Genomic DNA, 26,667 nt, shown 5'->3' with positions numbered 1-26,667 from the left:
TGTGCTTTAGCACTTGGTGCTAAGAGAGCATGCCTAAGGCGTAAGAGTTCAACTTAGATCCTGGGAGAAATGACAAATGAGTTTCAGTGGACTCATCTCTGTGCTTGTCCTGTTAGACCTCAGTGCGGCATTCAGTACTGTTGACCATAATATTTTATTACAGAGATGTATAGTGCATGCCATAATTATTAAAGGTACTGCGCTGGAGTGGTTTGAATCATATATATCTAATGAACAGCAATAACATAAATTTTCATTGCGATGCAGGTGACACCCAGCTTCATCTGTCATTAAAGTTTCATGACGCACACAAATTGGTTAAACTGCAGGGACGTCTTAAAGACATAAAGACCTGGATGAGCTCTAATTTCCTGCTTCTGAATTTGGATAAAACTGAGGTTGTTGTACACACTGCAGGGTGTGTCCTGCTTTAGTGTGTCAGTGTGAGTATGAACATGGATCGATGTGTAATGAAAATAGGTGATTGCACAAACTCCCTCTAGGCTTATGTACTTCAGCTTATGGTATTAAAAGAGTATGCACGGGGCCTATAGAGTTCAGGTCCCAGGATATCTTGGACAGTGTGGACAGTGGGGACTATGTCCTTGACCTCTGGACTGAGTTCACATCTGCCTACCCTCCAGTGTGGCACAGATCTGAGAATGAACAACTTCTCCTCAGTTCACTTCACATCAGCCTCTCCTGCTCAGGCATTAACAAGCCCCCAGCCGCTCTGAGTGCACCCATGTGTTCCAGCAGGAGCGTGCAAGCGCACAACAGCCAGGTTGTTTGGCCTTTTGCCAAGTGTAGCTCAAAGAGAGCAAATATTTAACAATTTCTCAGTCATTATATTAAGTCCAAAGTGTCTGTCCTGTTTGTTACTTTTGTTTAAAAAAGTAAAATGTTTTCCAGTACATACATTAAGGGTAGAGATTGTTCTTCTTTGTAAAGTTTAGACCTTTTTTTAACCGTGCCTAGTTCATCACGCTGCAAATGCTGCATCATGTGAAACAACCCAAGCAGGCAATGACACCATGTAACTTCAGACCTCTACCATGCACACAATTGGGGATCACAGTAAAAAAGTTACCATGGCGGCAACCTCATAGTGCTGAATGTCTTCACAGTAATGCTATATCATTATTAAATTATATTCTGTTGTCGTCTCTGGCCAACAGGAGCGTCCACGCAGTGCAGTGGAGCAGCAGCTGTGTGCTGTGGAGAGCAGCCGGCCCAGGATGAGCGTGGAGGAGCAGCTGGAGAGGATCCGTCGCCACCAGCAGGGTACCCTCAGGGAGAAGAAAAAAAGCCTCAGCATCAGGGGTAGCAGCCAGGAGAACACACCCTCTCGCAGCCACTCATTTACTAAAGAAAACCATTACCGCAACACGCAGGTACTGGCTGAGTGACTCAGACCCTATTTGACATTAGGGTTGCTCTGAAGTCAGAAGATGTTCATATGATATAATGTCTCTGCTTCTTTTATGTTTCATTATTTATTTCTTTTAGTTTCAAGTGAGACGGAGAGATGAGGTGATAAGCAGTGACATTCAGGAGCTGGAGGCCTCTCTCAGGCAGCAGGAGGTGGTGGGGGAGCAGGAGACGCCTGCTGAGGAGATAGCTCGTCTCAAAGAATCCTCCCAGGCTGATCACTTTAATGTCGACCGAGAGGTACGGCACAGCAGCTAGCCGTTGTTCCCATCAGCCTGCTGATTACAAGCCATTACTCAGAGGGCTAATACTGTCGTGGGCAAATTATTATGAAGGTGCCATTTACCAATTGTTAATACTGCAGGAAAAAAAAAAGTTTCAACTGGAATGGAGAAGTTAACAACTCTTATATAACTGTATAAGCGTTGTTCAGGCTAACTGAACATTACACAAAGGCCTCTGTGCCAAAATCTTTTCATGGGCTGCTCATAAGCTACCAACATGATTTGCATGACTTGCTGCCTTGAGAAGAGTTCACGGCCTTGCTTTAGATTACATCGGTGAACTCCTTACAGTTGATCTCTGCGTAGTACAGAATGCCTCAGAGTAATTGACAGTGACACTCCATTTACCTCTAAACACCCAAAATGTGACATAGTCTTCCTGCACAATAGATGCTGATCAGGGTAATAATGTTGTTTGCACAGAAGTGGAATTTTCTGTGTCAGTTTAGAAAACCATTCATTTGTACCAAATGTGCTAAATAAGTGTTTCTTGTCTGGTGGCTGTTCCTCAGCTTTCTGTGCCTGACAAAGTGCTCATTCCTGAGCGTTACATTGAATCGGACCCCGAGGAGGCTCTGAGTCCTGAGCAGGAGGCTGATAAGCAGAGAAAAGTCGACCGCATCAAAGCGCTCATAGCCAAAAACAGGTAAGCACACTGTTATGATCCATCTAAATCAGTAATCGGTTATTAGCATGGACAGGTCTGCTCAAGCCTTGAATATTAGATAAGGATATTTCGGTGAAAGGGCCAGCTTTGCAGGTGAGCAGATGTCATGCATGAAATTCTTTCTAAAAGTTAGAGGTAAGTTTATGGTCATAGCATAAATGTCTCATGTGCTTGGCATGCAGATCCATGCCTCAAATGTGCAGAAAAGGTCTATTTGCTCATCTCTGAGCCACTGTGACATTTTATTCTGAATGTCAGTGCCCTCATATTGATTTTTAAAAACTGGCCTGTTTGTTGGTAATTAGAAGTTGTCCGTCGCATGCTGTAGAGAAAACCTTGCTGTTTTGTGTTTGCTCCTAGCATGCAGAATGTGCTGCCTAGTCTGGCTCTAAGCCCTGAGGAGGAGACTGAAGAGGAGGTTACTGTACAGGAAAAGGAGAAGATGATTAATATCTCCTATGAGCTGGCAGCCGAGGCCTCCAAACGCAGCAAGCTGGTAGCAGGTACGTCTCTAGAGAGACGAGAGGGTGGAGGTGGGGTGGTTGGATCAAAGAAAACGCATGCAATAAAACAAAAGCTGGTGGGAGCTTGTTCTTAGAAACAAACTGTGGCTGCTTTCATTGTGTATGTGTTAGGTAATTTACTTGTGGTTGTTTACTCAGTAGCTTTTTCAGTAATTTCACTCACTTTAGTGATTATTTCTGTTTTATTTAGCCATTCACTCATTATCAACTGATCTAATTTGTTGTTTTGTCATTTCATGCGTGCGTCTGTGCTCACCATGTTGTCGTTTCGTTGCAGTGAAAAGCCTGTCGTCCTCTTCCCCACCCCATCCGCAGTCTCCCACCACCGCACCCCCCCAGCTCACTGACGGTTCTCACTTCATGTGTGTGTAGTAGCACCAGTAAGGGCCTTCATCCACCCTTTTTTCACTCATACTCATAATGCTGAAGTGTTTTTATTGTTAAATTTGATTTCTGGGGTTTGAAAAAAGCATTTCAGGATAATTAGTTGGGTTCATTTCATGTAACAATGCGGGGAGTTTGTTCTCTATGTGTTGCGGTAGCACTAATACACTGTTGTATAGCAGAACTATGAGGGAATCTCCCTATAATTTCACTTCTGTCCTTTTGTTCTGCTTCAGCCCAGGCTCTGGCCTCAGTGAAAACCTACACATGAAGGAAACAGCTGGGGAGGCCTGAAGCGGCTCCTGAGGACTTTCCTAAAGAGTTCAGCACAAGGCCTTTGGCTACAGAGTGAAACTGCCTACTTCATACTCATGGGTCTCAACCTCTGACTTCTGTATTGCTCACTGTGACGTCTTAAGCTCCTCCCTCTTCGGGGGGCAACACTCTCCTTAACCTGGCAAGACAGCACATGGATTCATACCGTTTTACTGCTGCAGTTTCAGTTTTTACAAGGCTTTTATAATCATTTTTATTATTTATATGGTTTTATTAGGTTTTGTGTTCGAATCTGGGCCAAAGTCTATCTGTATATACAGGAGGCTAATAGACTGAACTCTGTTCTGAGCCTGATAGCCTGTGGCAGAGTATGTTGGTCTGTTATACATTTTCATTCATGTTTCATCACCTGTTCGAAAAAGTTTCAGAAGCAAGTTTCACATTTTCTCTGCATTTAATTAAGCCTTTAATAATTCACTTAATTTTTCCCCCCACACATTCGGCATCAACTAACCAGGCATATTTATCCATTTATTGTAAAGAACGTGTCTATGCTAAAGATGAGTAGATAAAAGATATAGATCCCTCCATTATTATATAAGGAGGAACCATTTTATTGCTGCAGACTAAGAGTATTTGTAATTTCTCATACTTCTGAATTCTAATTATTTAAAGATGGGATCTGAAGTCCCTGGCACTTTGTTGCCAATGCATATGTGAATGTTCTGACTTGAGTCAATCTATACTGTCCTTTTTTTTTTTTTTTTTAAATTACTGAGAGATATATTTAAACTGAGAAATGGAAAAAGAGATCTTGATTATATTTTATGACAAAAAATCGAGAACATTTATGACATGTTGGTTTGGAGCCCTGGAACTAAAAGAAAACAGGATAAGGATGTGTAAAAAGCAATAGAAATAACCCCTTTCTGAATCTGAGATAATTTTTTGTGTGTACAAAGTGTAATTATCAGAGATTTACTGTGTATATAATGTACATGGTATATCTGGATGGGAGGATATGTTCAACATACAGTTACATACTAGATTTAATTTGCAAATGTTCATATCCCATCTGTTTTATATCATGTTAAATAAATGTTTCTGTTCCTAATGAGTGGTTGTGTTATGCTCTTTATCTCCCCTGTAGCTACATGCAGTAGAGATGCTGACCAAAAGGGAGTTTGACTCAAGCCTGCAACATAATCAAAGATTACATTCTCATCAACTGTTGACTGAAAGAATTTTACATATTTAAATGAATTCCAGCTTAAATAGACCGCAAAACATAAAAATCGCATGCATGTAAAGTCTTAAATTGACTCCAAAATATAGATTTAAAAAGCGTTTCCCCATGACGGTTACACTTTTACTATGAGTTCACTTCGGGATTTTTTGAATTGTTGAGTCCCTCATGCAAAATTGCATGCCTCTGGTTCAAATAGTAATCATAAACAATCAAATATAAGATGTGATTTCATTTGATTTAGCAAGCATGAATGACAGTTTAAATGAGGGGCTGTGGCTCCCTCTGGTGGTCATCTAGCTGTAGCAACATGGACCATATTTTTGCATTCACAACAGGTTTCCAACATTAATCATAGCATTCATAAATTATTAATAGGCCACTTTTGGGTGGCCATGTTGTAGAAATACCCGTGCTTACCTTCCTGTTTGGCATTCTAGCAAAAAAATGAAAGCTCTTTGGTGCATGATGGAAATGTTGTAAATCAAAGCCGTTTACATGTGAATGCCTGGCTAATAAGAACTCAGTAAACAATGTACACGCAATTTGAGGCCAATAGATGCAAATATATATTTAATATATATTATTTTAGGCTATCTCAAGGATTCAATGTGTAGTTAAACGTCTTCACACTGATAGAAGCGGGAGTCTCACTGGTGCAGCCCACTTAAGATCAAAGTGCATGTGCTGTATGTGCCCGATGATGTAAAATGAGTTTGACATCCCTGGTCTAAAAACTATTATCTACACCATGTCTAAAAAGATGTAACGTTATGATGACAAACTGCTAAATCGATATATTTGAGGAAGACCTGGAAACCCCAAAGTTATTTTCATGAATCGGTTATAAAATCATTTGTAGCGCGATAACTAACTATCCAACTATGCGTACATTTATTTATTTATTTATTCATTCATTAAACTTAATATTTCAAAGCTACTTATAAGCTGTAATACTAATACTCCAGTTTTTATTAAAAAGGAAAACCATGTGCTTTCGGAAACACGAGGAAACTTTAAATACTACGTCATAGTTTCGCCACCTCGTGCCGTCTCCGTCCAATCAGGGAGCGGACTGAATTTAGCCAGCCCTCCTTCTGCAGAGAAGCTTTTGACGGTGGCATGAGTAAATTTTAATACCGAAAGTATTCCCGGCTATGTCCGCCGCCGAAATGGCTTCTGCGGCTTCAGAAGAAGCACCCGCGCTAAGCGACGAGAAAGACGTACCGACGGCGGCCACAAACGACGGTAATGGCGAGGAGAAGGAAAATGGCCCTACCGAACCGGAAACGGAACAGCCAGACGGTAGCGTAGAGCCGAAAATGGAAGCGGTGGAGGCGGAGGTCGGTGAGGAGAAGCCCGCTGCAGATTCAGACAAGGCCGCGAGCCAGGTGGTGTCAGACGACGGTGTTTCTTTGGGCGACAAGGAGGTGACAAACGCTCCCGGAGAGCCAGAGCCAGTAACGGAGTCACAGCAGAGCCCGGGAGACGGTCACAGCGAACCTACCGGCGATAGCACGATAAAAGATGCTAAGGAGGAGACTGGAGAGGATAGCCGGAGTTCGGGGACAGACAGCGAGAAAAGCAAAACTGTCAGCGAAGATGGAGATAAAGCCAGCGCTGGTGGTGGGGAGATGGGTGACAAGAGGCGGGCGAGTGTGGAGATATCATCCTCGGATGGTGAACCCTTGAGCCGTATGGACTCAGAGGACAGGTTGGTCTGCGGAATAACTCTTGTAGTAGGTGCTGTTGTAGTACCCACCCACCCAAGTAGTGACTGAATGAGTGCAGGATGGCAATCCAGTCTTTGTTTTTTTAAAGTTGTCTGTTTTTAGTGTTAAAGTTTTAATCTCACATTTAAAGGTAAGCACAGAGGACCTTTAACCTCCAGCAGCTGGATGGGAAAAACACCTTTTCAGTGGCTTTTCAGATCAGTGTGGGGATGTATCTAATAAAAGGTTGTTAATGCTGAACTAATCAAATTGTAGCCACTTGAAATTTTAAACCTTATTTGTTTTGCGATAACACTGCTGACTGTGAGCCCTTTGATGGAAGCACAGCAAATTTGCAATACTATGCTAAGAAGCTGTGTGTACCGCACTCATAAAGTTGATTTGGCATGAGTGTTTGTGGCATGCATGGAAAATCCCTTTCAGCCCAAAGGCTTTCAAGCATAGCAAGTATGTAATATCAGCACCTGTTCTTTATGGCTGTGCAAAGCCATCTTTGTTTTATAACTGTGACACTGAATTCCTCCTTGCCCTCTCCTCTTGCTCAGTATCAGCAGTACCTTGATGGAGATGGAGAGCCTAGTATCCAGCGGGCGCTCCACCCCTGCCATGATGAATGGACAGGGTAGTGCCAGCCGCTCTGGAAACAAGTCGATGGCTTACCAGTGTTGCTGGGACCTCTGTCCAGAGTGCTTCAACTCTAGTCCTGATCTGGCAGAGCACATCAGGGGGATTCATGTGGATGGGCAGAGAGGAGGGGTCAGTAGACTTAAAAGTTTTGTAGCCTAGTACACTAGTACCCCTTTTTGCTCTAGCTCAACACTGACTGTGAAGAGAGCCAAATCACAGTAGAGCAATTTTCTGTAATTGGACGACTTTAATTTAAATTTATAGTTGGCCATTTTTACTTCATCGCTTCAACACCCTGGCAAATCTAAAATAAAGGTCATCTGAATCCTTCTTTTGTTAAAGTGAACTGCATAATTCATTTTCTTACTAATTTCTAGTGACATCCAGTATGCCACTGCACACTCATAAAGCACCTTATGTGCCTATAATCTGATTAAAGTGAATGTTAAACTGCTTTTTCACCAAACACTGGATCCTTTTTTTGTAAGCAAAGTAAATTAATTTTTTGTTGCCACTTTTGTAACAAATTTTTTTTTCTATATCCCATAAATCAATTAATGTAATGTTCATGCAGTTTCAATTCAAGCAGTTTCACAAGTCATACTGACATCTTCCATCTGTTGGCGACATTTGAGAAAAGGTTATTGAAAGTTTTATATTTTGTAATTAGTTTTTACTTTTATTTCATTTTGACTTTAGTTTAGCTTAGTGTCAGTTACTTTCCAGAGTGGATTTTCTTGTTTTAGTTTAGCTTTTACTGTTTGAAAATCTTTAGTTTTTATTAGTTTTTATTAGTTTATTAGTTTCGATGTTAGTTTTAGTCTTTGTAATTGTTTTTATGTATGGAGGGCATATGTCAGAGGCAAGCTTTAGGAAAATCAACAAAGGTGTTGCAATAGAAAAATCTAACTTATTTTAAAGCAGTTGACTCACACTGCAGACATCCAGTCTCAATAAACAGGTCCATCAGTCCCTCGTCAGGCAAGTTGTAATAACCTTTTTTTTTTTTATCAAACTAACAAATACTAATGATATTTTCTCTATGTTTTCATATTACTTTTAGGTCATTTTCCAAGTTCCCAGTCGTGTGTTTGTTTTAATTTGAAAGTGTAGTTTTAAACCCCAGCCTTAAAAGGCTGATGTTATTTTTTGTCTCGTTGAACTAAAATATTTCTTACATCTAATTTTCGTTTAGTTTTAGTTAACTAAAATATTGTTGGTCTTTAGATAACAGGGAAAGTTAGGTTTAGATCATTTCACACATGATCTTAAAAAGGCCTTTCTGCAGGAGTCTTTATCCTCTGTTCAATATTCTGTTATGAACTATTTTTTCTCTCTGTAATCTCTTTTTATTTTGTGATGCTTGCCTGTCTGTGTTCCTCAGGTGTTTGTGTGTCTGTGGAAGGGTTGCAAGGTGTATAACACGCCATCCACCAGTCAGAGCTGGCTTCAGAGACACATGCTGACCCACAGTGGGGATAAGCCCTTCAAGGTAAAACCATTAATAACCTAAGACTTAATGTCCCGCTCTTCTCTTCATCGTTTCATTATCCTTCATAGTATGGGTAATATCCTGACAGGACCATGTGTTTTTTCTTGTTTCTGCTTCTCTGCTGCAGTGTGTAGTTGGTGGCTGCAATGCCAGTTTTGCTTCTCAAGGTGGACTGGCTCGTCACGTACCCAGTCACTTCAGTCAGCAGAACTCCTCGAGAATGTCTGGTCAGGCCAAACTCAAGGAGGACTCCCCTTCTAAGGCTGGACTCAACAAAAGGAAGAAGCTCAGGAACAAACGCAGGTGCTCCTTACGTACGTACCTTACAGGCGCACGCACTGATCTTATTCCAAAATGCTTCTCATTGTGCTTTTCTCTCCTCTCTGTGTTGAAAAGGATTACAACCTGAGCACATTTTTGAGGTCGCGTTGTGCTTGTTTTGCTTCTAAACTCCCACATGTCTTTGTTGGAAAAGTGAGAGCTGGACCACACACACAAACACCAACACAAACAGGGACTGCTGCCAGCTAGACAGACACACTTTCCACATGGCAAAGTGCTGCATTTCAGTAGGAAGTGTTTCATGTAAAAGTGTAGTTTCTCAATGCTTGGACAGGTGCAGATCACTACCTCGTTGCAGGTTTTGCCTTAAATGGCCTGTTTATGCATTATGCAGGTATTATTTTTAATTTCTACACCTCTGTTTGTCTTAATTCTCTAAACAAGAGGTAGTTTAACAATACATGTACAACATTTTCAGTTTTGTAACTTTGGATACAGATGTGATTTGTGCAGTAGTAAACCACCCATCCACCAAGAAATATTGAGTCTTTAGGTGATTTAAGAGTCTTTTGTCAGGAGTTTTGCATATTCCAGTCAATTTGTAAATTGTGTATACTTGCAATTATTACCAACTATTAATATATAAAACATACTTTTCTTACATGGCAACTAGATTGCAATAATATGAATTAAGAAAATCCAAATCTGAACTGAGACATTTGACCTGTATTCTAATGCAATCGAAGGTAATATTCTGCCGTTCACACTTTCTGCTGATAGTCACCTACGCATACGTTCGCTGGTCGTGAGTCGTACGTGGCAGTGGTTTCTAAGCGTTCATGGTTTAGCTGAGGGAAAAAAAATACAGTTAAAAAATCCAAAGTTGTGTAATAGTTAATAATTGCCATATTTTCCTTGTTTGGTCTTCAAATCAAGTAAAGGTATGACAATTTCCTTTCTCCTAAATGTATACTTCTGGTGATTTTTTTCATAATAATGTTTTTCCTTTCAAAGACTGCAGAGCGCTGTGTAAGTATTTTAGAAAACACGATGATGACAACTTCAGATGTTAAGAGGTCAGAGTTTTCTTTCTACTGAATTGTGTCAGTTATTCAGAGAAACTAAAACAGTCATTTATTGTGTGAGTGCTGTAAAGTGTTCACACTGCATTTTCGCAGGAAATGCAAATTCTTCCAGTTTCATACAGCTTTCAATTGAGAGCTGTCATTTGTTTAACTTGTATGGGAGCTGTTGTTACAAAAGATTAGTATTTTCAGCTGTGAGATGATTGGGGGGCCCAAAATTGGACAAATGGTTTTATATAAACGTGTGTGTACATGTATGGGACTTTGACTTTACTCCTGTTTTCTGCCTCCCCACCCCCACCCCCCACCCTCCAGCGAGACCCCATGACTTCTTTGATGCCCAGACCATGGATGCCATTCGGCACAGAGCCATCTGCCTCAACCTCGCCACCCACATTGAAAGTGTGGGCAATGGCCACAGTGTTGTCTTTCACAGTACGGTATGTGCTTTACTGAATGTCTTGTAGTTTTTCTAGTGTCTTTTTCCATTTTAATGGGTTTACACACAACGGGGGAGGGGGGCGGTTCAGAGAGAGCAGGCTTTCTCCTTTATATGCTTTCCTCTTCTTCATGTCCAGCTTTAATTGGCCTCTTGCTGTGTTTGTTAAAGACTGGAAGAGTAGAGAGATTAAATCAAACACGCAGAAAGGGAAATACATGTAAAATATTAAGTTTGTTTTAAAGTTAGACCAGAAACAATTTTGGCTCCCTTTGGGCATATCTAAAACACTGTTTACTTATGTAAAATAAAAAATAATTTACAGTTAAACTGATTTCCTCAAAATATCCTGATGTCTTAAAAATATTTAGTGCTAAGACTATTAACCACTAAGAATTCATTCACCAGATTGAAACACACTTTTTGGACACACTGCAGGCCGCTTTATTTGGAAAATAAAGCCATTAAAAATGGTTTAAAAATCACTAACGGCACAAAAATGGTAATGGCAAACAAAGGCAATAAGAATAGCTTTTTTGATTTCAGATGCAAATTTGTATCTCTGACATCAGCTATTTGTATGAGAATGAAAAAGCCTGGTGGCTGTCATGGTCATGTGTGAGATGGTTTAGAGGTCCAGTTCACAGCCTTGAATTGGCAGAATTAAGGCCTTTGTCCATACGCCTGGCAGTCAAAGCAGAGACGGACTTCATTTTCAGTCCTATCAGTATAACTCTCGGATGATACGTTAAAAATAAAATAAAAGTCTCTCAGTTGTTGTGAAGGGAGAAACGAAACATGGAGAACAAACAGTAAATGTGCTTTTTCATGTTTTTTAGCTGTGTGTTTGCACATAGTTTTGCTTTGGGGATTGACTTGCATTTGGCCGTTAGAGGTACTGCAGTTTTTGGCCTTTCAGAGTTCATTTTTTGTGTCTTGGAAGTTGCTACTTTAGATCAGTGTTGGTCAAGTTACTTGAAAAAAAGTAATCGGTAACTAATTACTGATTACCCCCCCCCCCCCCCCCCCCCCCCAAAAGTAATCCCGTTACTTTACTGATTACTTATTTTCAAAAGTATATACTACTTAATTACTTAGTTACTTTTTAAAAACACGATTTACAAGCTGAATAGGTGATAAAGCGATAGATCTTTCAGCCCAATTCTACTTTTTCTGTATAATCCATCATACAAAATGTAATCAAATGGAAAAGTCTCTTTTTAAAACTTGTTTTATTAGTTTAAATCTTTTAACTTTATGCATCAAGCAAAAATTTAATTATATGCAACATTCTCTGACTGGAAGAAATTTGTTTAACATTTAAACCTATTTTCTGCACATTCCAGCACATAAAATAAATTATTTTTTTGTGTTTACACTCAGTCTTTCAAATAGATGCAAGTGAAACACAGCAGAAAATAAATAACATCAAAGACTAGCGGTCCTGTTGCTCTATTTTCACCTGTAAAGCAGGAGTAGAGTAGGCGGAGGTTTACCCTGGTGCAGGTGTGCCGCAGCGGTCAGTTGAAGAATCCGTGAGCTTCTCTGTGAATTTGCCATTACGTGGTAGCGCACTCGGTGCTTGCTTGGAAGTTTAGGGGTTTTTTCGCTGTAAAAAGAAGTTTTCTTCCCACGCACAATGGACACTAATGTTTTTGCCACTTTTTATGGAATCAAACTCAAAGTAAGGTCAGTAATTCCACGCTTTAAACGCTGCACGCTCATACTCTCTCCCGCACTCGATATATGATCCATTGTTGATCTGCACACAGCTGTTGAGACATTTTCGCAAAAAAATCACGGTCTTAGTAACGCAGCGTTCCTACGGGAAAGTAACGGTAATCTAATTACCGTTTTTGCAATAGTAATCCTTTACTTTACTTGTTACTTAAAAAAAGTAATGGGATTACAGTAACGCGTTACAAGTTATACACCCTTACCAGTTGGTCTCCGGGTTCTCGCTAATTGTGTATGTTAAAAGTCTATTTCTTATATAATTGGAACAGGACTTGATTTCTCTTGGCTCAAAATAGGCCCATTGTGAATGAGTGCAAATCTACAGCTGATCAATGTACAGTTAAGGCATTGAGTTGGTTACATAATTTTATAGAAATTTGAGCTTTTTGCTGCCATTTCTAATGATTTGTTAAACCAAAAAAATCTTTTACTCTATAATGCAGTAAATAAGAAAACAAGGTTGGAAAGCTTGTGTGTCAGAGCACCAAGATCAAATAAGATAAAGAATATTTTCAGGAAACACAGCTGAACTTTCCCAAAGTCATTTATCCGAAAGAACACATAAGAAATTAATGACATTTTCAAAGATGGTTTAGACCTTCATCATCATAATGAGCAATAAAATTTGAAGCTGACTTTGTCTTCAGCGTCATCTAAATCTTTCGTCTTCCCTTCAGGGACACCAATAAAGCTGCTCGTTTGTAAATTTATGGCACTGTAATGTTACTTTTTGTACATCCCACATTTTATATATATATATATATATATATATATATATATTATAATTATAAAATTATAATTAAAAAAATCTATATAAATAAGACGGGACATGAAAGAGTCATCAATTGAAATCCTCCAAGGATTGCAGATTTTTTCCTCTTTGCACTTGAATTGAACCTGTAGCAACAGCCCAAGGCCTGATGTTGTTTTTCTCTAAATCGGGCTTCACAGGAAAGACAATTGGTGTGTTTTATGTGTGCAGCTTTCCCCATTTTGAGCCTTGCGCAGAATACATTATTAATGTGTGGTAAAGTGCCCTTTTCACCTTAAACTGGAGCCACATGTGAGCTCTCATAGGAAGAAAAAAAATTTTTTTCTGACAAAAATTCCTTAGATAAATGGATTTTCTGTTAAGAAAACTTAACTGTAGCTGCTATTCTAATGCATTTCCACAAGGGAGCACTCTGACTCCAGTTCAGACTGAGTGATGTGGTGTACTTCAAAAAGATTGGGGGGTGTAAGGATCATCTGCTGCCTAATCCTCTTTTGTTCACATGGTGTACATGAAACACACACAGTCCCACTCCTTTCTCGGCGCAGTCTCTCTTTACATTTGTAAAGCAGTTTTCCTGCCAGTGTCAGTAATCTATTCTATTTTACCTGCCTAGCTATGAAATATTTCCATTTGACATTTTCCCAAAAACATATAACAATTCATAAAGCGTTGTTGTAGAGCATCACCACTGGCTGATCAGAAACGGGAAACAAAACGTCTCCCCTTTAGCCTCAAAATAAAACCAGCCTTTATAAAAAGGGTTTTAACCACCATGAAGAACACACAGGAGTAAAAGGGTCGTTTAAAAACCGAGCCCGGTTTTGTAAAAATGTTTGTTTCGGTATTAAAAAGGGTATTTTGTACAACACATTTGCAGTTGTCTCAGTGATGACAACAATGATTCATCCAGTGTAATGCAAATGTTTGTGATGTTAGTAAATGAGCGCACAATAAATCACAAATATGTAAGCGGTACAATTCAAAGGAAAAACAAACAAATCTGGCCAGTTGGGTGCACATTAGTGTGTACACCCCTAAACTAATACTTTCTTGATGTACGTTTTGATTACTGACAGGGGTGTTTACACTTTTTGTATTCACTGTACCTCTTTAATGCTTGCATGTCAGCTATAGCAACACCCAGCCCTTCATTATTTGTTAGATTTTTCTGTTTGTTTGTTTTTCTGTTTTTAAGTAAAGTAAGTTAAGTAAATAATTGATGCATAAAGTGGGTGCAGCTGAGGAGTATTTTTACAAGACTCCTGTTCAGCTCTTTTCTCCTTTGCATTGCCTCTATAAACCTCAACCGGTCTGCTGCAGTAGCCAAGAATTTAAAGACGGGGAGGGAAAAATTGAAGATAAAGCTTGGGAAGAGGTTAAGAGAGGTAACTATTTGGACACAGAGTCAGAAGGAGGAAGAACCAGTCAAGGGAGGGAGAGTAACAAATGGAGAGAAACAGACTTGGAGAGTGAGGACAGGGAACAGGGGTTAAGTGAAGGTTAGGGTCATGGAATCAGAAGGAGATCTTGCCAGTTGGGCATAGATTTTCTTTCTCTGTAATCTCTGAAGGATTGTGGTGACGGGCTGCGATGCTGAGTTAGACCCCTGGCCCCAGTGGACCCTCCCAGGCCTGGGGAGATGGAGCAAAGCCGTGGGGGGTTCTATGGAGCTTGGCCAGTGGGTCTGCTGACCTGTTGGAGCAACTCAGTCATGTTTATGATGGGATATTTTTGTTATTGCACCAATCTGCGTCATCCACAGCTTGACCCCATGACACTAGACAGGCACCCAGTTTTAGCAGGCCTGTCCTCCCCCAGCTGGATTCCTGCAGTTTTCACTGCTTTGTTTTGGAGCCACATTAATATCTGCTGTTCACTCCCTAAGTCCTCCTGCTCTCTCTCCCTCCCATTCTTTTACTTCCCCCCTCTCTTACGGTCCTCCCCTGGGTTTATAGAGGATTAGGATCTGTCCCTTAAAGCACAGACCATCATCATCAGACCACTCAGCTCACAAATCACTTCATGCTGCTTAAACACAAGCCCACTTCTTTACATACATGTTCATGGCCCTTTCAAGTGTAGGCTTGGCTTGTGATTATTAACCTGGTGCTACAAGGTGCCTGAGGGCATAGGTTAGCAGCTATGCATTTTTAAATAAAAAAGCAGTAAAGCAGCTGGTTAGTGCACTGAGTCTTACCCGCGGGGCTTAAGACACTCAAGTAGGGCTCACTCCAGCTAGCACAGGAGTTTGACTCTCGTATACAAGCCCTGCTGTTGTCTCTGAGAAACTGTTCCTCTCCATGTGAACTTACGAAGCTGGAGAGCTAGCAGATAAAGGAAGAGGGAGATAAGCAAGAACAAATGAGATACAGTGCTTATTTATGAGATGTGACTAATAGTCTGAAAAGTTGGAAAGGAGTTTTTACATCTTCTGAGGACTAAGTTAGAAAGTTGGAAGAGGCACATCTGAGAGCATTTTAAGTAGAATCCAGTTAGCAAAGAGGTGCAAGTCTGTTTTGATTGTTTGGATTTGCTTGAGTGAGATATAATATCGGTAGGGAAATGTACTGTATCACTTTCTCCTATAATATATAAACGGGTGCTCCAGACTTTTTCCTCTAATTTGAATTGTCAGAAACTGCTAACTACGTGGGGTCATTGGGGTGGCTGGAGCCTATCCCAGCTGTCACATTCTGAACCGGTCAGCAGTCCAACAGAGACAAAACGCAGAGCGACAGATAACCACATGCTCTCACAGCCACACCTGCGTTTAATTTTAGATCGGGACTTAACCTTTCATGCAAGTTTTTGGGAGGAGGGACCCCCGCTGGTACAGGGAAGACTAGCGAACTCCAAAACCAGTGCTTTGTGAATAATAATGAATATTTGAAAGTGACTTAAACTGGCAGTTATCTCACGGCTGTTTGCAGCTGTGACATTTGCAGACTTCCTGATTTATATCACTGTATGTCACATTTCAGTGTATCACACTGTATCACTGTGATACCATTTAGAACTGCCTGTTATCACGGGCAGTGTATCGAGATACGATCAGATGGTAAGTAACTCTTTTAATTCCCCAAGCTATTAATCAATCACCCTGTTTTAGGTGCTTTGATATGCCTCCTTGTGTGGAACAAAGGGAACATGGTTGATCTGCCAACTTAGCTGCTGTTTGCAAAGCGTCTAGCAGACAAATGTTAAGGCACAAGTCCAGAAACAACAAAATTAATCTCACCTAACCTAGCCTAAATAGTCCTTGTTTTGTTTTTCTGTTTCATTTTTTTGTTTTGCTTATTTTAAAGTTAATCAGTTTATTACAGGTCATGTTTGTTTCCTCCTTGCTTTCCTCAAAACGTTTGCCAAACACCACAAAGGTGGAGGAAGATGAAAATACATAATTTGTCAGATTATCCATCAATTAGCTGTATCTGTTTATCATTGAGGTTAGTGGGATCTCAGATAAATAAAACAGATTGAAGCTACTTAAAACACAAAAATCATTATGCGTTTTGTGAAATGCAGGAGCCGTTGTAAGACGAGGAGAGCGAGTCTTGCCTCTGTCTCTGTGTCTTGTCTCAGTGGAGCCTGCTCCTTCCTGTCCTCAAACCAGTTTCCATCAATGCCAGAGCTAGTCCCTGGAGTCACAAAAATAATCTCAAAAATTCATGTGCGTAAGAGAAGTTCTTCACATGTGAGCTCATTCACGATCCTAAAAACAGACCCCCTCAAAAAAAAAAAAAGGCAATTGACGCAAGAGGTTATATCTGTGGCTATTTTTGCCTCTCCTGGTTATTTTTCTTGCTTTTCTTTTCCCTACTGACAATATTTGTGAATTCCACACCAGTTTTACTATAAACCAACACAGCATGAAAGATGAAATGCTATGCATGAAAAGGGCTAGATGGGCAGGAAGTCTTGTATAGTCTCAACTGTATTTTCAAAGAAGAAAAGCCTTGAAGTTTGTAGCTGCAGTGGCTGTGCAAAAGGTTTGTATTGAAACCAGAAACCAAAGCAAAAATGAACACAGGTTTGTGACGCAAACATTCCTCTGTAGGAGTTGGTCTCCGCTAAACGCATTTCTGCCTAATGTGTTGAAGCTTTCGGTTGTGACATAAACCGCAACAGGAGCAGTGACTTTGTGACGATGGTAATGTCTCATGTGCTTTATCTTCTGTCTGAATTAGTTTCTTGGTCTTGCAGTGTGTTGCGGGGCATAGATCACCCTGAAAATAGAAATCTCACTGAGCTCTCACATGCATTATTAAGACCGGCTGATGATTACACTAACAAGCAAAATGAGCACTGAATCACTTGGTAGGATGTTTGAAGCATGTAACCGTATTATTCATTAGAGAGGTGAGGCCAGAAATAAGGCACATCTTTGAAGCCTTTTCTCCACAGATGCGAGAGAATGCTGCAATACAGACTAAACCTGATACGTCTGTGCACATGTAAAGCAACAAAAGGGGCTTGAAATGTAAAAGTTAACAGCCATTTGGGTTAAATTATATGCCTGTGTAAATACTTTGTTCTGAATATTCCTTGCTGAAGCCAGCTTAATGTTTTGTTTTGTTTTTTTTCCTCCCATGATTGTCTGTGTAGGTGCTAGCCAAAAGGAAAGAGGGGTCTGGCAAGGTCAAGGTTCTTCTGCATTGGACACCTGAGGACATGTGAGTAAAACCTTTCCTACATGTTATTTATAGATCTGCATGAGCATTTGCCTTATATTAAATAATATACAGGGTGTAAGCTTTCGATTTCATAGTGCTTTAGTTCCTTAGCTGTTCACTGGCAATGATCGAAACACATACCGTTAGAAAGGAGGGATTTGTGAATTTCATGTGGTTGCCAGTATGTAGTATAACGACTGCAGTGTATCCAGGGATGGGTTTGACTATCGTATGGATATATGCCACGAGTCCAGAGGGAGACACATTTTGTAAGCTTTATATTTAGATATGTATTTTAAAATTTACTGCAGGCTTCTATGTCCATTACTTTCAAAAATATATCCTTTTGAAATGGGATGCTTGTTTTTGATAGACTGTGTATAAGCCAAAAAATAAGTGCCAGCATGTTTTAAAGATGTTCTGCAGGCCTCCTCTGACTTCTAAATTGTGAGACTATTCATGCTTCAGGGGCGTCTGTATGAACCATATTGGGTTTTGAACTGAAACTGAACCTGACACTTACATGTCTGCCTTGTAAACTGGACAGTCTTTAAGTTGTTGTAGTAACCTTGTCGTGCAAATACTTCTGGGTCTGACTACGAGATAAACTCACTAGTTTAACTCCACTGAGAAGGAGAAGATGTGCACTCTGACATTTGTTAATAATTAATGTGGAATGTTAAAAAGTAATATACTTTATTTCTATAGGACCTTGCAAAACTCAAGTTACAAGGTGCTTCGGGGTAATGGTTTGCACTGATATAGTCCCATTTATCCTTGTTTCTCATTCGCACACTTGCACACTAATGGTGGCAGAGCAGCCATGCAAGGTGTTCACCTACCATCTGATTTGGTGTCTTGTCCAAGGGCAGGTTTGCAGCATACTTTACCACCTCAGCCATGGCCACACAATAATATAAATGTATTATTTACTAATATTTCTAAGCCATAATATGTAAATGTAACCAGTGTACAACAAGGCAGCTCAACACCTCTTGTATAAACCTCCACATCTGTAACAACCCAAAGACTGAACCACTTGTACAAAATTTACCTCTTTGAGCTGTAGCAGTTTGTACGAGTATGTGTCATCCAGCTGCACATGCAGCGATCTGGGCTTCCTTCATGTCGGGGCTTGTTATAAATCTTCCTTACTTGGCTGAATGAATGGATAAACTTGTACTAAGCCCACTGAGACTTGGACCGTTCTGCACAGTCATCACCCGTTTAAATGCCTTTTGCCAGCTTAGCCTTCCTGGGCTCAGTCCACTGGAGGTGAACATTGGAAGCAAAAAGAGAGAGCTTCACAGAACTCTGTGATTATCAGTAGGGCTTTTGCTCACGGGTAGATCCAACCAAACTCCCAACTCTCCCACACTCCTATTAAAGGTTCTGACTGAAAGGCATCTGAAAATGATCAGAGAGCCGACTGAGAAAGAGAACAAGGATGACGAGAGATAAGCGGGAAAGAACTAGAAACAGAGAAGGAAGGGGAGCGAGAACAAGGTCAGTGGTGACAAAGAAATAGTTTGAAAACAAAGGGACCTGGCAAAGACGGGAGTACTGGCACGAGTTTGCAAATTCAGCTGTCTGCTAAAAGCTTCCAGTGAACAGACTGTAGAAAAATCTTTATTCTCTGAGGTTTCTGCAGTCCATCCTCCTCTTCTTTCCTTTTCCCATCTCCGATCCACCTCTACAGCCTTCTGCTTTCCATGCATGTGGGAGTTTAATCTAATGTGGGGAGAAATAATAAGGGAGTGGGGAAAGGAAGAGAGAGATGAAGTTTGGTGATTAGGAAACATTTCTCAAATTAATTCCAAACAGAGAGACAAAGATTGAGATTGATGCTGAGACCCCAAAGACAGATGCAGGCAGAATAGATGTGGAAAAGAATAGGAGGGACAGAGATAGGAGGAAAGTGAGAAATAGGAGTGGGAGCAAAATGGCTGTGGGAGTGAGAAATGTGAGGAAGAGGCAGAATGAAATCAGAGGGAATGAATGATAGGGAGGGGATTTAACAGAAAGATGGAAGGCAAGAATGAGACGCCTTGGTTCATGCAGGAGCAGGCAGTGGTAGTACTGAGTCACACATTTGCCTTGGGCCAGAGGAGTGCTTGGGTCATTAATATGGATAATTATCCCATTACGGAGGGGGGTTACAGTAATGTCTTAAGCCGTGTGGTTGTGAGGGTGGCTTGAGTACCTCTAAACAGATAAAAGTTGACCAGGGGACTGAACTAAGTTTGCTTGTACAACATTTGCTAGGCTGTCTTTTCTATTAAATTTAGATGTGACTATTTTGCCAAATTCCACCTCTTGTTGGATAAAGTTCTTTAGTCTGTCAGGCTTTCTTCTTACAGGGGCACATTTTTTAGTTTACATTGATTTTCGGGGCACATTTACCAGTTTGTAAAACAATAAATCTATGATTTCAGACAAGAAGCTTTTCATCCATAGTCAAGAACCTGTGCCAGGTCTCGTTAACTAGCAAGAGAAGTAAGAAAAGAACACTTGATCTCATTCGGCCTCGTTCACTAATACATGCATAGAAATGTTCTTACCCTGCACAAGAAATGAATGCTCATGAAAAACTACCATAGGATTTATTAGACTTGCACACTGACCACTGTAGTCTTACCGCCACACATATGTTTGTGAGTTCAGAATAATTTTAAATCAGCAGGGTTGTGCCCGTTGCTTGGAGTCTGGCCTTATTTCTCTTTTTAAGAAAGCATATTTACCTTGAGGAGAAGTGGAGAAAGTGGTGAGGATGTTGTAAGAACGAAGTATGCTTTCTCCCAGCTAAAAACTGGGAGAGAAGACAAGTTGGAAGTCAGAAAAGGCGCAAAGTGTTTCCATGGGAGTGACAGTGAGGTTAAAACAAAGTGAAGTGATGGAGGTGCCTGATATCTTTTCCACTGACAGGCTCATTGTGGGTCTCGGGGGGAGTTTTGACACCAAGGTAATATGAAATACAGACTAATAGACCAAAAGAAAAAGAAACCTGGTAGAGAGAAAAGTGCAGCAGATCAGCCCGAAATGAGAAACACTCAACAATGAGCGAAAAACATGTTATCACGTCTGTGGGATAGTGCAAGGAATTAGACTGTAAGTGATGACATCACTTATAGGATGAAAATCATATGTAGAATATGTTTTAAAAAGTCACAGCACACACTGCCTAGTTTGTGGGGAACTGTAAATGATGATAAAGCAGACAAAGTGTTGAAAGTCACTACATCATCATTTGTCCTACACACATCTGAGTGTGAGTAAATGTGTAATTTGGTATAATACCCTAAGGATAAGGAAGAATGTAAGCATATAGGCTGCATTGTGCATGTGTGCACATATGTTTCTCAGCCACTGAGTCAATGATTAGCTGTGTGAATGTGGGAAGTCATGTTTATTAAAGCTCGAGCTAACCATTCACTGTGTGACTGACACTCATTAACTCCATTTGGATTAATGAGTAACTGATTAACATGAGCCATTATGAACTGAGATTTACCAGCAGTTCACTGAGGAGGAAAAGGGGATGGGAGGGCTGGGAGAGAGAGCGAGAGAACCATAATTGGAGTCTAATCTTTGATGGATGGGTGAGTGGATTCCCCTGCACGCTGTTGATTGCTTTTGAATAACTAACACTAGAATACACAGTCACTGACAATGAACACCTCCAGCCACCGAATCTGTCCTGCACATAGTTATGAAAAAACTAGACGGAGCTTATATTTCCCAACATGGATTTATCTCTTAAATGTTTGTTATGTTTTTTCCCCAAATTATAATTTTTTTATTGATTTGTTTACTTTTAGGCAGCCGCCATACAAGCTAGTGGAGATCTAACAAAAAAGCAACAGTTTCCAAAAGAAGCACCTTTAATATTTATTCTAGTCACTTAAGCAGAAACAGTTTTATAAAAAGGAAAAAAAAAAAAAGGGGGGGGGGGGTATTCAAGGTATTCACTGTGTAGAAAAGAACAAAAAAGTGTAAAATTAGATTTTCTTTTCTTCTTTTTTTTTTCCTGCTCTGTTTTCAGTCTGCCCTGGGGAACTTTGTCACAAGTTTGCAAGAGTAAGCATGCAGAATTGTCTCTAAATGTACTAAAGATCAATGTAGCTTTGATCTATGATGTCTGACTACATTTTGAAAGTGCACCGGGGGGATTGTCTGGTGGGTCTCTGACCAGTTACTTCTGCAACATAAATTTTGACACGAGGCAAAAGAATAAATGCATAAACCTGCATCACTGCTATTTCTAAGTTTGCTTGCTAATTTGATCTGATAGGATGAAATAGACCGTGTCAAGAACATCCACTTCCTTCCACGCGTTCTGTCTGTAGTAGACATGTATGTAAGCCCCCCCCCCCCTCCTCTCAAAAAAAAGAGAATAAAATTATTTTTATTTTAGGAAAAATTTGTGTGAATGTCCATTTGATGTAACCTATGTTCTATTTACTATGAATGGGTTTTTCCTGGCTGAGAGTAGAGTAGGTGTGACTTGACTCCTTGGCAGTAAGCCTAATAGAGTGAAGGAGGAGGTTTTTCTTTGAGCATTTATCATGTTGATTACATTTTTTTTTTTTTTAATTGTTAAACTGATTTTGGTTAGCACTGTTGCTATTTTTACCAGCTAGGTCTTGGGTTTGAATCTGTGGTGTAAACCTGACTAAGCAAGGAGTAACGTGATCTCCGGGAAGACAAAACGCATCTAAAATCTCAGAATTTCAGAAGTTTAAATTCATTTTTAAGAATGTATTTTAAATATGTTAGAACCATTCCTAAAGTATTGTGGTGTAAAATCGTAATAGGAAGTTGGGGTGCCAATGTGGTGTAGCCTCTCTTTAGGCTGCAGTGAGTTTTATAGTCAATGAACCGGCTTTCTGAGCCTCCTGTCCTTTGTAGTTTATCAGGACACTTTATATAAAGCCATTTAATATTTTACCAATCTGATTATACTCTTTAGTGGTTTATGATAAACCTTTTGCTTCTGTCACCACTGGGAGCTTCAAGGCCTGGAGCCAGCCATTAATTCAGGGTTGAAGACGAGCTTCACTCTGGCAGGCGTTCCCCAGTAGCTTTCTCAACAGAGGGCCTCCCGCACAATATACATTTCTGGCTCATAAAGAAGCGAGGCAAATAACCTTCCCAATTCTCCTCCGGAAAATAAAACAAATCCATTTGTCTTTATTTGGTTTATGTGACTGAATGGAGTTTTTCGATCTTTTAGGGCTTTGAAAATGTGCACGTGTGTTTGTGAATGATATGAGCACTTTGGGAGTGTTTGTGTGTGTGTATTTTCGACACGTGCAACATGCTGCCCCCACTCCCCCCAGTGCAGCCTTCTTATGCATTTCCCAGACACAAGGATATAATAAGTCATCAGTACCACAGCACACTTACTGTGAGATGTTTACATGTGTAAGTATGAGCACACACACACACACGGGTGTTTACTGCATTTTTAACACTCCGCAGGTCCACCTCTGTCATTTGAGGTTTGCTTTGGAGAACGACACTAACTCAAGAGTAATCCAAACTGTAAAGCTGCTTTGAAGGGGGCTGTTTCTTGTCGTGTCTCTGCCTCTTCTCAGCTTCCTCTTTCTTCTCTCCCCACCATTAAAGGGGATAGAGGGATTTTGTGCACTGCAGAATCAAAAAGGAAAACAACTTAGCATCACACTTCTTTACTTTTTTCAAACTTAAAAAAACAACAACAACCAAACAGACAGCATATGTCCTTATCTTACAATTATTGGAACAACATTTGCATGAGCAAGCTATGTTTTTGCATGATTTGGGGTATTTTGTAGTCCTTTGCAACCACACACTTGAGCAAAAGCATATATATACATTATGCAGCTAGCAGCACCTTCCAGGCACTTAAACATACCATAAAAGGATTTTTGCAACCACTGAAGTGAATCATTTTACTTTAATGTGTGCCATCCCCGCCTCCACTGCCACTTCACTTTGCTTTCCCTCCTTCCATAGTTTCCTGTCCTTCATTTGTCAGTTTTGCATTATATTTTCTCTCTTTAGTTCTTCACCTCTACCTTCAACTCTGCAACATCTGAAGCGATACCTGCTCACCATAATGCTGAATGGGCTGACTAGGCATGTGAATGACTGATTTGGCTTGGTGACTGCATGCTTGCCTAGCAGCCGCCTGCTGTGTGTTCGTGTGTGTGTGTGTTCGTGTGTGTGTTCGTGTGTGTGCTTGCGCGTGTCTCTGGGGGCTCCTGTGATGACGCACATAGTGACGGGGGAACGCTGGGGTTGGAGACGGGGAGGTGGGGGCTGTAGGAAGGAGGGGAAGCGCAGCAGACTTGCTAAGCTCTTTGTTTCTTTCTTTTGCACCTCAACTTGCCACGCCATTACTCGGCACACTCCCATACTGTGGGTGCAGTAAGGTGCTACTGCTCAGTTCAGCATTTAATATAACACACTCTCTAATTGAATTTTAAGGGGGAATATAATCAGTCTGTTCTCGTTGTACTTCTAAGCCAGTTTTTCCATTTTGTAGTAAAATTTGCAAAAGAAATCACTGACACATATACGATCTGATCATGCAAATGAGAGGAAGGTACACTTTTTCCACCCATCGTGTGTGCTAGTCTGGTCACTTGTGCACGTATGTCTGTTTCTGTGGTTTGGTTACTTATAGAAACATACCTAGTCTTCAGAGATAGGTGTTAACGTTTTCATTTAACTCACTGAGGCTACATCTTTCCCACCCTGCTCCGTTCGACCCTACTCCCACTCCGTCCTCGGTATCCTCATCTTTGTCTTGTAACCTTGAAACCTGACCACATGTTTGTGTTTCTGCATGTGTGTGCTGTCTCGCAGACTGCCCGACGTGTGGGTGAATGAAACCGAGCGATCTCAGCTGAAGACTAAAGTGGTGCACTTATCCCAGTTGCCACAGGACACAGCCATGCTATTAGATCCCAACATCTATCGGTGAGTGTGTGACAATGCCAGTGGCCTTTTTGTTTGCATGCATGCATGTCTGAATGCACAATGGCACAGTGCTGCAGATCGGTGTTTTACTGCAGTCAAATACATGTTACCCATGGGTAAATATTACCTAATTAAAATGACACTTGTGTGTTTAAGGTTTTTGCCTGCACAGCTATGTGTATGTGAGAATTCCTGCAAGTAGGTCTGTCAGGTTGTTTGTGTCCATGTGCTTTACCATTCTTCCAGCAGGTGGCACCAAGTCATGATTTTAGCAGATTGGATTCAACAACCTGATACAGAGAAAACACGTTTTTGTGTTCCTTGTAAGGCAAAAAACATTATCTGTTGTGCAGGCTGGTCAGAGGTCAGCTTTTGGTTAAAGTACAGATGCATTTTTCTGTTACTTGCATATATGTAGATTGCATTTTACTGAGCAACTGATAAATTCATAAAATGAATAATAAGTTGTTAGTGTTGCTCTCCACATGACCCCGTTTTTTAAAATTTATTTATTTATTTTTTTTAAATGGAACTTTACAGTCACAATACAATTTTAATACAGGAAAAAGTAATTTCCTGCTGTTGTGCAAATGCAACTCAGTGGACCACATTTTCTGTCTTCAAGTGCACCACACACCACTAAATATTAGCTCTGATATTATTTGAATCCTGCACAGCTCTTCTAGACTTGCACTCGTCACTGACATGAGAAAACAAGGGTAACTTTATGGCACCCCATAAAAGTCTGAAAATGAATCCTGAAAGAGGAACAATGTGCCTAAAATAACAAAGTGGTCATCTTACCAGAGATATATGGCACACAAGTGTGCTAATCAGCACACAGGCTGGCTGATTTTAATTAGAGGTGAAGGCTCAGTAACTGCAGAGGCTGCTGCTGGACTCTGGTTTCATAGTTGAATATAACCGTCAGCACCTAGCCAATTTATGTCAAGGTTGTCCTCGTGCATGAAATCCCAAAACAAATGTGGTAGCTGCTGCTTATGGCAGCAGATATTATGTGTTTGGACTCCTGTTCATGTACATGAGATGGAATAAAAGACTGTCATATTGGCAGTGCTTCCGTGATGAAATGTATCCGTCTGAAATCAGCTCAAGCACACGAATAGCAAAAAAAAAAAAAAGATTCTCTTGAAAAAGTGTCTTGATGCATGCTAAATTGTCCAGGTAAGGATACCCCAAAAAGTTGATTGTGTTCATCTGGACGTAGTGTTTTCCTATCTACAACGTTTCTCCCACTAAAAACGCTACGTACAGATGAACAGACTCAACTCTGTGGGATGTCCTAAAAAATGTTTCTTTCTTTTCAGAGCACTTCCTCAAAAGCGTCTGAAGCGCAGGTAAGCTGAACATGTTCAACATCGAGGTATTTGTGAAGTATAAATAAAATCATTTTAAAAAATGGATTCTAGACACTCTCGACTATATACAAAGGCATGTATGTTGGTTCAAAGCAAACTAGTAGTCATGTTAATCAATTACAGCAGGTACACAAGTAATTTGAATAGGCTATTAATGTGAACCTGAGCTACAACGAACGGTACAGGACTTAAAGTAGCAACTGGATAACAATACATTTTATGTAGTTTACTACATCTTACTACAGCATCATTAATACACACACACACACTGTGTTTATACGAATTATTTTAGTGAAGTATTTAAAGTGGGAGCTTTGTGGAAGTTTGCAGCAGCAACAATGTTTTCAGTGACGTGCAAAAAGTCTCAACACACGCTTAAAACATAGATACGTGAATCATTAAAGTCACATCAGACTCTTGTGTGAAGATGAGTGCATGGTTTTTGAAGTTCACCGTGGTGTTGGTGCGTGTATGCAGATAAAACAGAACTGCTGCCTCATTCTTGCTCGCCACCTCGGCTGTTAAATACACATATGCAGTTGAAATGTTTCTTCCCGCTGTGACTTAGATCAAATGATGCACTGATGATAATGTTCGTGCGTCTGCAGTGTTGCTACCCGTGGCTGTGACTTCCCTGTAGTGAAATATCATTACAGAGGATTACTTA

General features: G+C 40.4%; 2 protein-coding genes across 17 annotated transcripts in view; both read left to right on the top strand.

The window, feature by feature from the left end:
- LOC146515304 (pleckstrin homology domain-containing family A member 5-like) overlaps positions 1 to 4,683 on the top strand; it is an 84,750-nt gene extending 80,067 nt beyond the window's left edge. For 10 of the 13 annotated variants that reach the window (XM_085167721.1, XM_085167720.1, XM_085167717.1 and 7 more), the window contains 6 exons: positions 1,179 to 1,394; positions 1,510 to 1,671; positions 2,228 to 2,361; positions 2,743 to 2,885; positions 3,184 to 3,268; positions 3,527 to 4,683. In XM_085167721.1, coding sequence (XP_085023847.1) covers positions 1,179 to 1,394; positions 1,510 to 1,671; positions 2,228 to 2,361; positions 2,743 to 2,885; positions 3,184 to 3,268; positions 3,527 to 3,584 — 798 coding nt within the window. In that variant the 3' untranslated portion in view covers positions 3,585 to 4,683. Of the gene's footprint in view, positions 1 to 1,178; positions 1,395 to 1,509; positions 1,672 to 2,227; positions 2,362 to 2,742; positions 2,886 to 3,183; positions 3,287 to 3,526 lie in introns of all 13 variants that reach the window. The other 3 variants (XM_085167726.1, XM_085167714.1, XM_085167716.1) reach the window with 2 other exon arrangements.
- A 1,179-nt stretch (positions 4,684 to 5,862) lies between these two features.
- Positions 5,863 to 26,667, top strand: part of LOC146515303 (zinc finger protein aebp2-like) — a 34,390-nt gene continuing 13,585 nt past the window's right edge. Inside the window, exons 1-9 of one of the 4 annotated variants that reach the window (XM_085167739.1) lie at positions 5,864 to 6,526; positions 7,091 to 7,301; positions 8,557 to 8,664; positions 8,792 to 8,978; positions 9,961 to 9,975; positions 10,347 to 10,471; positions 17,588 to 17,655; positions 24,508 to 24,621; positions 25,950 to 25,979. In XM_085167739.1, the coding sequence (XP_085023865.1) occupies positions 5,970 to 6,526; positions 7,091 to 7,301; positions 8,557 to 8,664; positions 8,792 to 8,978; positions 9,961 to 9,975; positions 10,347 to 10,471; positions 17,588 to 17,655; positions 24,508 to 24,621; positions 25,950 to 25,979 (1,415 nt within the window). In that variant the 5' untranslated portion in view covers positions 5,864 to 5,969. Of the gene's footprint in view, positions 6,527 to 7,090; positions 7,302 to 8,556; positions 8,665 to 8,791; positions 8,979 to 9,960; positions 9,976 to 10,346; positions 10,472 to 17,587; positions 17,656 to 24,507; positions 24,626 to 25,949; positions 25,980 to 26,667 lie in introns of those variants that run through there. The other 3 variants (XM_085167741.1, XM_085167740.1, XM_085167742.1) reach the window with 3 other exon arrangements.

Source organism: Neolamprologus multifasciatus, chromosome 7 (assembly GCF_963576455.1).
Source record: "Neolamprologus multifasciatus chromosome 7, fNeoMul1.2, whole genome shotgun sequence".
In the NCBI taxonomy this organism is placed as follows: domain Eukaryota; kingdom Metazoa; phylum Chordata; class Actinopteri; order Cichliformes; family Cichlidae; genus Neolamprologus; species Neolamprologus multifasciatus.
Note: the sequence above shows the minus strand (reverse complement) of the source record. Positions and strands in the feature narration are given on the sequence as shown.